Source organism: Grampus griseus (assembly GCF_964374135.1).
Source record: "Grampus griseus genome assembly, chromosome: 9".
In the NCBI taxonomy this organism is placed as follows: domain Eukaryota; kingdom Metazoa; phylum Chordata; class Mammalia; order Artiodactyla; family Delphinidae; genus Grampus; species Grampus griseus.
Window position 1 is genome coordinate 80,636,859 of NC_139003.1, and position 12,493 is coordinate 80,649,351.

Sequence of the window (12,493 nt, forward strand, 5' to 3'; positions counted from 1 at the left end):
CAATAGAGGAGGAACATCTCAAATATCTGAAATTCTTAACTCTTGCCTATTTTGAAACCTGGGAAGGTTTTGGCTTATGTGGTCCTACCATCCAAGTAGTAAGAGATCTTCTTCAGTTACAGCAGATTTGGGGCAACTGGCCCAGCTGCCTGCTCATCTTGTCATGTGTGAATCAGGAGGGCAAGAACTTGCCTCTTAGGTCAGTGTGTCCATAGTCTTCATCTCCGTTTCTCCAACACTTAGCACAGAGTGAGGGCGCCAGAGTACTGTTGAGTGAAGGGGGCGTGGCTCCCTCTGTTGGTGGTGAGACCCCCCAGCCCCTCCCTGTACAAAGTCTAGGTGAGATGGGGGCAGGGACAGGATAAAGGGAGAAGGAATTCAGCTGATACTCTTCCTCCTCTCCTCTAACTTTCCCCACTCGGATCATTTAACTGTTTTTCTACAATATCCTCTCCTAATTTTCTTTTAACACAGTTAATTTTAGCCAAAAGTCATCCCTGTAAAAACATCAGGATGTAGAAGTAGGGCTGATTCAGTGTGAGTTGTCTTTCATTCCTGAGAACTGTCCTTTAACCCAATTCTCTTAAGATTGTTTCTGGATATATTTTGGTGATTCAGTGATTTACATGATTTGATTTCAGACTGATATAGTTTAATTGTAGCTGCACACATCTGAATATATATATGTATATATTTTATAATAGAGGTAATTTGTATTTCCATAAAGCAGAAGAAATGGCTCTAAATGAATGTGATAGGAAAGAGAATTATGACCACCAAATTATGATTTTTCTCAAGCCTACTTTCAAAATTATTTCTGAACCAAATAATTCTGAAACTATATAAACAAAAGCCACTACGAACTGAGACAAAAAATGTTTTTATATAATTATACAAATTAAAGGCCCTGTGAATGTTTGCCATTTATTTTAGCGTCATGCTGCCATGTAGGTGGACTAGGTTGACAGATTAAATGCAGAATTACAGTTTCCCCAAATCCTGATGCCCTGTAGAGATTTATCTTTACGAAAATTGATCAGTCAAGCCTTTCTGCTAGATAGAGTAAGGGAATAATGAAATGTGCGTGCTATCAATGCAGTCTGAGGATTGAGAAAGGAAAGTGTATTTATAAAAAATGAGGTTAAAAAAAAGCTTCTGAGGGCTTCCCTGGTGGCGCAGTGGTTGAGACTCCGCCTGCCGATGCAGGGGACACAGGTTCGTGCCCCGGTCTGGGAAGATCCCACATGACGCGGAGCGGCTGGGCCCGTGAGCCGTGGCCGCTGGGCCTGCGCGTCCAGAGCCTGTGCTCCGCAACGGGAGAGGCCACAACAGTGAGAGGCCCGCGTACCGCAAAAAAAAAAAAAAAAAAAAAAGCTTCTGAGTCAAAAGCAATGTCATTTATTGGAGGGAAGAAATTTTGTTTTAAGACAGTGGATGTAATCAGTTGTACATTCCGCTAAGGCCTGTGTTCTCTTATTGAAACATGACCACCTGTCTAAGCACACATGTTTGATTAAGTGCTTCCTAGGTATGTTGTTTTTCTATAAAAAAGACACACTTTGTTTTCCTTTGCATTTATATTTTGACCATGTAAGAAATGGATGTTGTATAAGCAAAGAGCTTCTTAAAAGTAGAAATATAAAATACCTAGTCACAAGGAGTACCAGTGTTTGGCCTGCAGTATTATTTTATGACTAATGTATTTTGTTTCCATTTTGCTTAAAAAAGCCAGGTTTTGGAATTATACGTCTTCCAAAGTCCAGAAAATTTTGTGCAAATGCATAAAAGTTAAATAAACTTAGCAATACACATTTTCAGTGACAGTTTTAGAAGCAATGTAGACCTTCTAAAAGAAGAGGCAAGTAGTGTGGCTTTATGTAAAATATAATACAGTAACAAAGAAAAAAAACATTCGGAAATTCTCAAATAAACTTAGGGTTTCTCCATTTTCATTTTACCTTCAATCACAGTTTATCTTAGTAGAGTCAAAATACTTAGTTTGAGTGAAAACTAGCATTTATGATACTTTACCCTCTTCTGACACTGTATGTGATACTCTTCATCTTAGGTTTAATAAGTAAATTCTCTTTGTTAATGTGACCATGTGTCACACATAAGAAGAAAATTTGACTAATCAGTTCAGTCCATTAGCTCTGGCACCATGGGCCAATTGTAATCCTAGACAAATAAATTGTTTTATATAGTCATCTGAACATGTTATTTTACCTAAAAATAAGGGTAGATGTGTTTAATTTATTTTGTGTCTTTTTTGGCACAGAAATATATACAAATAGTATTGAATGAATGTTGAAAATGATGCTGCTGAACCGCTTGAAATTTAATGCAGTTTCACCTTGTTTTCCAGATGTTTCAGTTCTGTAAATGTAAGCAATCAGTTGGCAGACATAATATCTAAAATGAAGTAAACTCATTCAGTGTTTTAACTTTTGATGGAATCCACATTCTAAATTGAAAGTTGTCTCCTGAGTATAAATTACAGGGTTCCTTGAGGGATCAATAAACTGGTAATTGGATTTGGATCTCAGGGGAATTCAGAAGATTCTCTTTCTTCCTGTATGTGATGAGTTCTGACATTGTATTTTAACTTTGTTACAGAACTGTCTTCCAGGAAGTAGAACTTTTATGTATGTGAAAATTCTCTAGCTACTTAGTTCTTTTTAAAAAAACAATTAAATGATAATTTTAAAAGTTTTAATGATTCTAAATGAAATAAATTGAAACTCATGGATTTCATTCAGTCTTACAAATCATATGTTCTTATATTTATCTATGTAGTTTTTGGTTTGGTTATTTGGTCTTCAGAGATACCTATATTTTACAGATCTTCATTATCATGGTACGGTTCTCAAATAAAAAAACGGGGGCAGAATCTGTGGCAAAAATTGGGAAACGAAACAAGATCTCTTTTCCTCTTGGAGATTTATAATGTGCATTCATACAATAAGGCTGTATGAATTCCTGCTGAAAAGACACAATTTTAACTTTATTGTTTATTGTAAAATCATGACCACAGAATACTTTTGCCTATATAAGGTCTACTATAGCTTCAAGAACTAGTGATTTTCTTTGGAACATACTTTGAGAAGCACTAATTTAGTCTATTTTTCCCAAGCGATTTTTAAACATTTTTGTGAATTGTGTTTTCTTTTAACAAAATTTTATATTGTCCATGTCTGTAAATGTTTAAGAGACACAGAAAAATACACTTTTACCCAAGTTACTACTAAAGATGTACAGAAGATGGGTAATACGTATCTTCAAACAGTTCAGGAGGAGAAGAAAGAAAAAAGGTATCAGTATATGCAGATTATTTTTATATTGCACAGAACTAGCCTTGTAGACAGAATAGGAATTTAAAATTCATTGATAATTGTTTTATCCATTTTTTCCTTTCCATTTTTCCTCTGTAACACAATTTATGTCCATACTTTATATTTATGGCGTATTCAGCGATGTTGATGGCTAGCAGAAATGTCCACACACTTTCATTCTTGAAAAGCCAACACTCACTCGATACTTTGGTAGAATATGAGAACATTAGTATGTTGGATTATCTAATATTCTTTGCTATCTAAATTCACAGATACTCTTAATCCCTTATCTGAATCTCCTGAAGGAATTCCTGCCAGTATAGTGCAGATATACCTTTCTTCAAGAATAATTTCAACATTCAATGTATATTTTTCAAAAGTCATGGTTTCAGCAAACTCTTAAGCAGCTACTTACAGTATTCACTTTTCTTGAATTATCCTATTTATCATTTCATTATTTAGGTGTGTGTGTTTGTATGTATGTGTGTGTGTATATATATAACTTATTTGCATTAGGAATTAAAACATTTTTTTCTTCACAAATTGTTCTCAGACCTATGCTGAGAAGTTTTCCCGCAGTACAAGATGTGCTTTTCTAATATCACTGCTATAGTGTTTGACTATGTTCTTAGAAAATATTGGCTAATCTTTTCGATCTTTGTGGAATATATTGTAGAAGGAATACTATGAGAGGTTTATTATTTAAAATATGAATAAAATGTATTCAGTGTTTGATCCAGTATATTATTATGTTTTTAATCAAATCACTAAAGCATTCTTTTTTTTTCTTTTTTTATAGAGCAATGAAGTTGTCTACTACAATGCAAAGGATGATCTCGATGTGAGTATTAAAAGTTTTACATTAAATTCCAGGGTAAACGTAGGTATACTAGGGTGATTGGCTTTACAAACAAGCTGACCTAGCAGGTTTAGTTGGATTCATGTACCAGTCCAGCCTTAAAACTGTAGTTGCCTAAGGGCATTAAAACATATTTAAATTCAAACTGTTTTTCTCTCATCTAAGACATGCTACAGTTGACTCGGTGATCCATAAATTTCATTTTAGTTCTGCATATTCTTGACATCCTGCTAACTTTGTCAAGTTTGCTGGAGTTGGACTATTTCACATAAAATTTTTGAGAATTTATAAAGAAATGTAAGACAATACATTTTATACTTCACTAAAACTTTTTGTTGGGGAAGTTCATAGTCCTTTAGATATGTTAATACTATTGCTCTTGTAAACCCTTAGATAGTGAATAAAAATGAATCATGTTTTATGATTAGTATATTGGTTTGGCTATTACAGAGAGTCTTAAAGTAAAAGTGCTAAGACAAGACAAAAGATTATTCCTCTCTCATGTCACATTCTGTGTGCAAGGCCTAATATAACAACTCTCCATCGTCCAGGCCCTACAGTCCTTCTCTCATGTTTTTTGCTCTCCTCAGTGTAACTTTTCCATATTTTGGTCCAAAAATGGATGCTCCAATATCCACAATGATTTTTGCATTCTATGCATCAGGAAGGAGGCAGATGGCACTGAAGGACACACCCTTTGCCTTTAAGGGCATGTTCTGGAAATGGCACACAGCGTTTCTATCTGCACCCGTTGTCCACAACTTAGTGACTAGTCTTGCCTAGATGCAAGAAGATACGGAACATAATTTTCTTTCCCCTTCGATAAGCATGTACCCAAATAAAATATAGGACTCCATTACTGAAGAGAGAATAGGGAGAATACTAGTTGGGAGTTAATTAGCAGTTCGTGCACTTAATTTTGCTCTTCTTGGAATATTAAAGTTAATGCCCAGACTCTCCCCGCTCGTCTGAGTGACTTCTATCAATTAAATATAGTCAAATTCTTCAACTTGGAACTGAGGAAAAAATTCTCTTTTACAGGAAAATGATTATAAAATTATGTGCTGTGTTGAGTATTATTTAGTCCTTCTTAAAGCATGTGTTTTGATCATTACAATCAAATTGTTTTCTGCAATGGAAATATTCACTATCTTAGAATGAAAGAAAGTTAAGAAATGTAAATAAATGTTGAACTTTGATATTCACCTTAGGATTTTTAGTGGTTATAGCTTTTTTTGAAGATTGTTGCTTATCAGATGAAGTTGGACTTAATGGATGATGAGATTTATTCATCCTTACCAAAAGTTTTGCTGTATATAATCAGATTTAATTGGTTGCTATACTCCAACTTTATACACGTAGTGCTTGATGTTTTATTTATCAAATATTTGTATAATCATAATACCATCTTGTTTTGATTTGAATTGGCTTACCGTCACTGTTTGTTGTACTTTTCTATATTCCAATTTAGTTGTAAATTTTTATTGCTCAAATTCCACAAAGCCGTATTCATTATGAAAAATTGGTGAACAGAGATTATATAATGTGAGTTTATAATCTCATACATTAATATCTAATATCTAATGAACACAGGAACTAATTGGAATACTAAATATTGAAACAATATTATCAATTAATAAATTTATCCTCATATGTTTGAATGGGGATATAAATATCTGAGATATAAATAAATTTTCTATTTTCTAGAATAGTTCTATATTTAGCCTATGAGTGAACTTTGAAAACAAGTGGCTGAAATCTTCCCAGCAAGTGTCAAGCTATAGAAATAGGAAGGCCAGATTTAACTACAGATGTGTTTTGGTGTGCTGACACAGAAACAAAGTGAGTTTGATTGCCTTTGGATGTGATGCATTCTCCAGCTTGCTGCAGTTCAACTGCTCCTGTTGCCTTACTCTGCCTACATCACACATCCACACATGTAAAGAAAAGAAAAGAAAAATGCCTTAAGATAGTATAGGGTAGAATCTTCATCACACCAACATTTAAGGAAGGTGAGGGCAGGGGTAAGGTGTGTAGGATATGAGTAGATGGAAATGAAGCAAAAGTAGCTTTCATAATAGAAGTAAATCATATGAAAAGTCCATAACTTTAGTTTATGTTGGATTCAGGATTAAATTTAGAATCTCCTGGTTCCTATTATTCTCCCATGTTAAATATGCTGGTCCATCACCAAGTTAAGATTTGCATATAAAGAATGACATAGTCAAGTGTAATCAATTGATTTTGTTCATTATAATGGTGATACATGGCCTCACTTAAAGGTAAAACAAGCATTTAAAGTGCTTTTTAATCTCATCAGTTGCCTCTCAATGAAGCTCAACAGCTATCTCTTCGGAGTGTAACTTTCTATGAGCTACATCTGAATTAGCTAGTTTGTGGGGAGATGTCAGGTTGTAAGGCTTTCAAGGACTTTGATACCAGACAGTCCCTCAGGGGCATTTTATAATATCTGTGCTGCTCAGATCGATGCTGTTTATATTCACCTTCTGGGTATAAAAATAAATACCTAGTGACAGGCAGATTTAGCTAAAGCAGTGACTGAAATAAGGGGTAAAGTCAGTGTCCCTTAGGATTGTGTAATGTGATTTAAAAATTATGACTCTAGTCATTTACACAAATTTTTGCTTTGGAATTAAAAAATGCACGTATAACTTGGCGAAATTATTTGGTGAGCCACAATTCATATGGAAGGTATAAGGTACATAGCCATGCTGGAAATTTAAGACAATGATTCCTGTCCCTGTGCTAGTTAATGTTAACTATTCTCTCCTCTAATTACCTGATTTTGATATCCTACAATTTTTCCAATCAGATGCTAAGTACTCTTTAAAAACTAATTCAAATACTACCTCCTCTTGAAGCCTGCCTTGCTTTTCCTAAGTAGCAAATGGTATTTCCTTCCTCTGGGTGCTCAGAATAACTTGTTACATGTTTCTGGTTTCAGTGGTGTAGTATCTTATACTATGGTATTTTTATACAGGGATAATCTTCTCTATTAAAATTTTAGTGTCTTGAGGTAAGGGTCTTAGTCATTTTCTCTGTTTAATGATTTAGGATAATTGCTGAGATAATGCTTGTTAAATTGGGTAGGTGTTTGTGTTTCAGTCCCCCTATTGCTTACATAGCATTTGTGAAGATTGTTCGCTTCTTTTTTTTCATGTCAAAGTTTTTTTTTTTTTTACATCTTTATTGGAGTATAATTGCTTTACAATGGTGTGTTAGTTTCTGCTTTATAACAAAGTGAATCAGTTATACATATACATATGTTCCCATATCTCTTCCCTCTTGCGTCTCCCTCCCTCCCACTCTCCCTATCCCACCCCTCCAGGTGGTCACAAAGCACAGAACTGATCTCCCTGTTCTATGTAGCTGCTTCCCACTAGCTATCTACCTTACGTTTGGTAGTGTATATATATATCCATGCCTCACTCTCGCGCTTTGTCGCAGCTTACCCTTCCCCCTCCCCATATCCTCAAGTCCATTCTCTAGTAGGTCTGTGTCTTTATTCCTGTCTTACCCCTAGGTTCTTCATGACATTTTTTTTTATTAAATTCCATATATATGTGTTAGCATATGGTATTTGTCTTTCTCTTTCTGACTTACTTCACTCTGTATGACAGACTCTAGGTCTATCCACCTCATTACAAATAGCTCAATTTCGTTTCTTTTTATGGCTGAGTAATATTCCATTGTATATACGGCACTACTTTAAAAGCGAAAAATCTCAAACTACAATGAGATTGTTTGCTTTTTAAAGTAGTGCCATATTTGCAAAGTAAACAGGAAACCGTTTGCAAATATGGTGGAAACGAAAATGTTTGTTTTGTTTCAAGGTTGAGTGGAAACAATATTAAGAGAGGAATGGCAAGACTGACTTTGACTGTGGACTGTATTTGAATTAATTTTTTAATATAGACATTCGTTTCTTTTTGTTCATACAACGGGGCAGGCTGCAGAAGATGGGAGTGGAGTGGACATTTTTCCTTCTTCTCGCATCTGTCCCTTCCTCTCATTAGCCCCTGGTTCAGTCATGAGAACTAAGTAAAGTCAGACAGACAATGTGCTTTCCCCTGTGTCTAAAACTGATTCAAGTTGGGAATAAGTAGCAGAGTTAGAATATTTGTTTGCCATACTACAAGCAATATAAGGATCAAGATTTTGGGTTCCAAGTCTGGAGAGATCTGATAATCTAAGTTTTTATGAATCTCTGTGAAATATGAAATCAAGCTTATTTTATTAGTCCATCAAACTAAAGTTTTGTCTAATTATACATGTAATTAGAATAAGTAAGTTGTCAAATTTCATTTCCAGAGAGACCGCAGCATTAACGTGGGTACAGTGTTTTAATGTAAGTTTTTTTTTTTTTTTTTTTTGCGGTACGCGGGTGTCTCACTGTTGTGGCCTTTCCCGTTGCGGAGCACAGGCTCAGCGGCCGTGGCTTACAGGCCCAGCCGCTCCGCGGCACGTGGGATCTTCCCAGACCGGGGCACAAACCCGTGTCCCCAGCATCGGCAGGCGGACTCTCAACCACTGTGCTACCAGGGAAGCCCTAGTTTTTAACTTTTTATCAGGAAAAATATTTTAAATGTAAAGAAGAGAGAACAGTAAACAGAGTCTCCATAGTTGCTGAATGTATTGTTTGCTAAATATTTTAAGATAAATTAGAGATGTGACATTTCACTCCTAAATACTTCCATAGGAAACTTTTATCCCTAATTAATAACAAAACATACATGTATAAGTGCTGTGTACATTGTTATACGGAGGAAGAAGCAGAGCTTGATGGTTAAGACATTATACTCTGGAGGCCCACTGCCTGCATCTGAGGCCCATCTCTGCCATTTTCTAGCTTTGTGATATCGGCAGAGTCACCTAAAGTCTCTGCGCTTCACTCTTTTGGTCTGAAAAATAAAGGTAATGTGATACCTACCTTATACTGTTACTGTGAAAATTAAATTAGTTAACACATATAAAGAATTCAGAACATTCCCTGACTTACAGTAGGCAATCCAGAAATGTTAGTGAGTATAATTTTTAAAATAATAATTATTAATATTACTACAATACATGTAATATTGATTTGAAGTGATTTGAGTTCCAAATGGAACACGTTTATATGCGTGGATGTGTTAACAATAATTGAAGGGTGCTAGTTTGACCTCTTTCATTTTATTGTTATGAATATCCTTACATTTGTGTGAAAAACTTAAGAAAATACGTGACAAAATAAAAATCAGAATTTTCAGAAAACGTTAAGAAATAAATGTGACCTCAGTGCAAAAATTTGCCTTGAAATCCTTGTAGGTTTTATATATCTGGGTTTGCAAAGATAATTAAATGTCAAGATAAAATGGAAAAAAAACGCTAATAATGCAACAGTTATTTATGAAATTCCACATTCAGGTTCTCTTTAGTTTTGAAATTTATTTAGGTTCTTGTTTAGGTTTTTAGAGACATCTGTCCCAATAAATCCTTAACTTCCCTAAAGATGTAGTGAAGCAGATTCCCCAGGAGATTTCAGTTGTGCCAGCAAGCAGCACTATTTTCCTAATTCCCAAAGCAAGCAAAGACGAAGCAGATCATTACAAACTCTTATTAACCTAATTCTAAGTCCTATGTTTCAGACTGAAATCCAAATGAAATAAATTCAGCCCAGAATTCCCATGTCAATAACTTGAGTTGATTTATTTGCTACGTTTTATTATATTGATCATGCTAAAAATTTGACCTTTCTGGGACATTCGGCTAGTCTGCTGAATTCCCTTGCATATTTATGTTGCTATTTATTTTCTTACCAGTCTTGTCTACATTAAAACTTATTCCAACATAATGTCCTATCTAAATGTCTTCTTAAAAGCCTAATCATTCATGATTTGATTTTATTCTGTAGAAATAAATCAGTCTGTTTCTAGAATGAACCAATAGGGATATGTATCAGACAGCGACGACTCTGTTCTAATTATTAAAGAAAGGAAGTCTAGGTTTCTTTGGCAGCTTTTTTTGTTTTGGCGATACGCGGGCCTCTCACTGCCGTGGCCTCTCCCGTTGCGGAGCACAGGCTCCGGACGCACAGGCTCAGGGGCCGTGGCTCACGGGCCCAGCCACTCCATGGCATGTGGGATCTTCCCAGACTGGGACACGAACCCGTGTCCCTTGCATCAGCAGGCAGACCCTCAACCACTGCGCCACCAGGGAAGTCCTCTTTGGCAGCTTTTTAAAAAAACTGTCTAATAGTATACAGCGTTTATTTCAGGCTCTGCTCATGACTGTTGTTGAATCCTCAAATAGGAGATGGCATAAAGATAGAATATTAATTGCTTCTGTATAGTAAATGGTACAATCAGAGTTACCTTTTTGTGTGTGTGCATTTAAAATAAGTGGTGTAAATATTTTCAATGCTATATGTTTGGATTGGATTATAATAGTAATTAACATATGTATACTTGTTCTATACTAGAAAGTAAATGCTTTGCAGGTAATGTTATCGTTTAAAGTTCACACTCATCCTTTGTGGCAATACTATTATTTTCATGATATCCAGAAAAGACAAGTAAAATTTAGTGAGCTTAAGTGACTTGTCCGCCGTCACACATGTGGGATTTGGTAGTGCAGGGAACTGAATGCAGTGCAGTCCGTGTGATCCCCAGCAGGGGCCGTGTGTCCCTGTGCTGTGCTACACTGCCTATTCCGTGGGCCCCCATGGGGGACAGGAGAAGGCCATGTGATGGAACTGTTGTAAATCAAGGCTTAAGATTAAAGGTTTTGAAAATGGTTTTGGTTTAAAATTTTAATTTATTATACCTATCCATCATTCTGTCCGTATTTAATTTTGATGTATGTGGCTCGTACTTATCCAACCAGCTTCCTCATTGACAGCTGTTAGTTGACAGTGACTTGCAGTAGGTAAAATAAAATCTCTGTGATTAAAAAGATTGTTAGACTTTAAATCATAAATCTTCAGTGAGATGATCCATCATTCCTAGTGATATTTACCATGGAGACCTTAAAATTAACGCATGCACCCTTGTGTGAAATATATAGCCATATTAGGATTCATTGAGGGGAAGATAAGATTAGATTCCATTTCTTCTAGGAATAGCGCCATATGTTTTTTGGACCTTCTTCCAAAACTTTTGAGTCTGTTTTGATAGTTTTGTAATGCTTTGTGCGCTTGGGCATGTGCTGCTTTTGCAAGGATAGTTAAAACGTTGGTCCTCAGCTGCTTTGGGGTGGTGGCATGCATAATTCTCTTTTAGATTCCACATCCAGTTCTTCCTTTCCAGAGGCTAGTGTATGGTGTATTTATTTAGAACTCACTGAATATTCACTGTTTGGAAAGTTCGGTGGCATTATGTGGGCATTATAAACTCACCCTATGTACAGCATTGGGTAAACAGAGATATGGGGACTGGATTGTTTTGAATGGTATCTTCAACCTTTTTTTGCTTGCACATGCATGTCAGTTAAAAAAATGCATCTCTCAATATAACAATATTTACTTATAAATTCTCTCTATATACTATTGAACTAATATGCTGAGAAACCTCCCAAGAGACATCTAAAATTTTAAGATAAGTGAAATTTTATGAAGTATTGGTTTAAGTGGCATTTGACATTAAAAATCACCAGAAAAAAAGTATAGTTCTTTTCTAGATGCTTAGTTATTAAATGCCTTTAATTATGATGCCTTCATAATGCCATAGGAAATATCTCAACAGCCCATATGAACACAGGACATTGTTACCGATATAGTAAATCTAAATCCATATTTATGATAATCTTCTTGATAATATTAACTTTTTTGACCAACTTGCCGGTTGAACTAATTGAATCACTTTTCTATCTGGTAATGAGGCTGAAGAAGAGCTAGTGCTGGGAATAGAAGCATCATCTCTGTCATTCTCTTCTTGTTCAGTGCAACTTCCATTACTAGAATTTCAACTTCAATCATTGTTAATTTCAGAAAACTTTTAAAGCTGGTAGCACGTATGGAGTAGGTTAAACCCAAGAAAATAATAAGTAAATTTACATATAAAGTGAAGAATAGTACATTGAAAGGGACTGTGTAAGGGAGAAGGTGGCTTATTTTCAGTATGTGGGGTTTCCACTTTCTCCTTTTGGTACCTGGAGGATGACAGATGACTTGAGACCAACCCACACACACAGTAAGGCCAGGGGAAAGGGAATACTAATGTCACTCTTTTGGGTAAATATTAGTAAACTTTAATTTTTTTCTTATTTCATTTGCTAGAAATGGGTATAACTGTAAGTTCTAATGTTT

General features: G+C 35.4%; 1 protein-coding gene across 6 annotated transcripts in view; it reads left to right on the forward strand.

The window, feature by feature from the left end:
• CACNA2D1 (calcium voltage-gated channel auxiliary subunit alpha2delta 1) overlaps positions 1 to 12,493 on the forward strand; it is a 512,068-nt gene that overhangs the window by 303,759 nt on the left and 195,816 nt on the right. For all 6 annotated transcript variants that reach the window (XM_082661685.1, XM_082661687.1, XM_082661688.1 and 3 more), the window contains one exon: positions 4,132 to 4,173. In XM_082661685.1, coding sequence (XP_082517811.1) covers positions 4,132 to 4,173 — 42 coding nt within the window. The remainder of the gene's footprint in view (positions 1 to 4,131; positions 4,174 to 12,493) is intronic.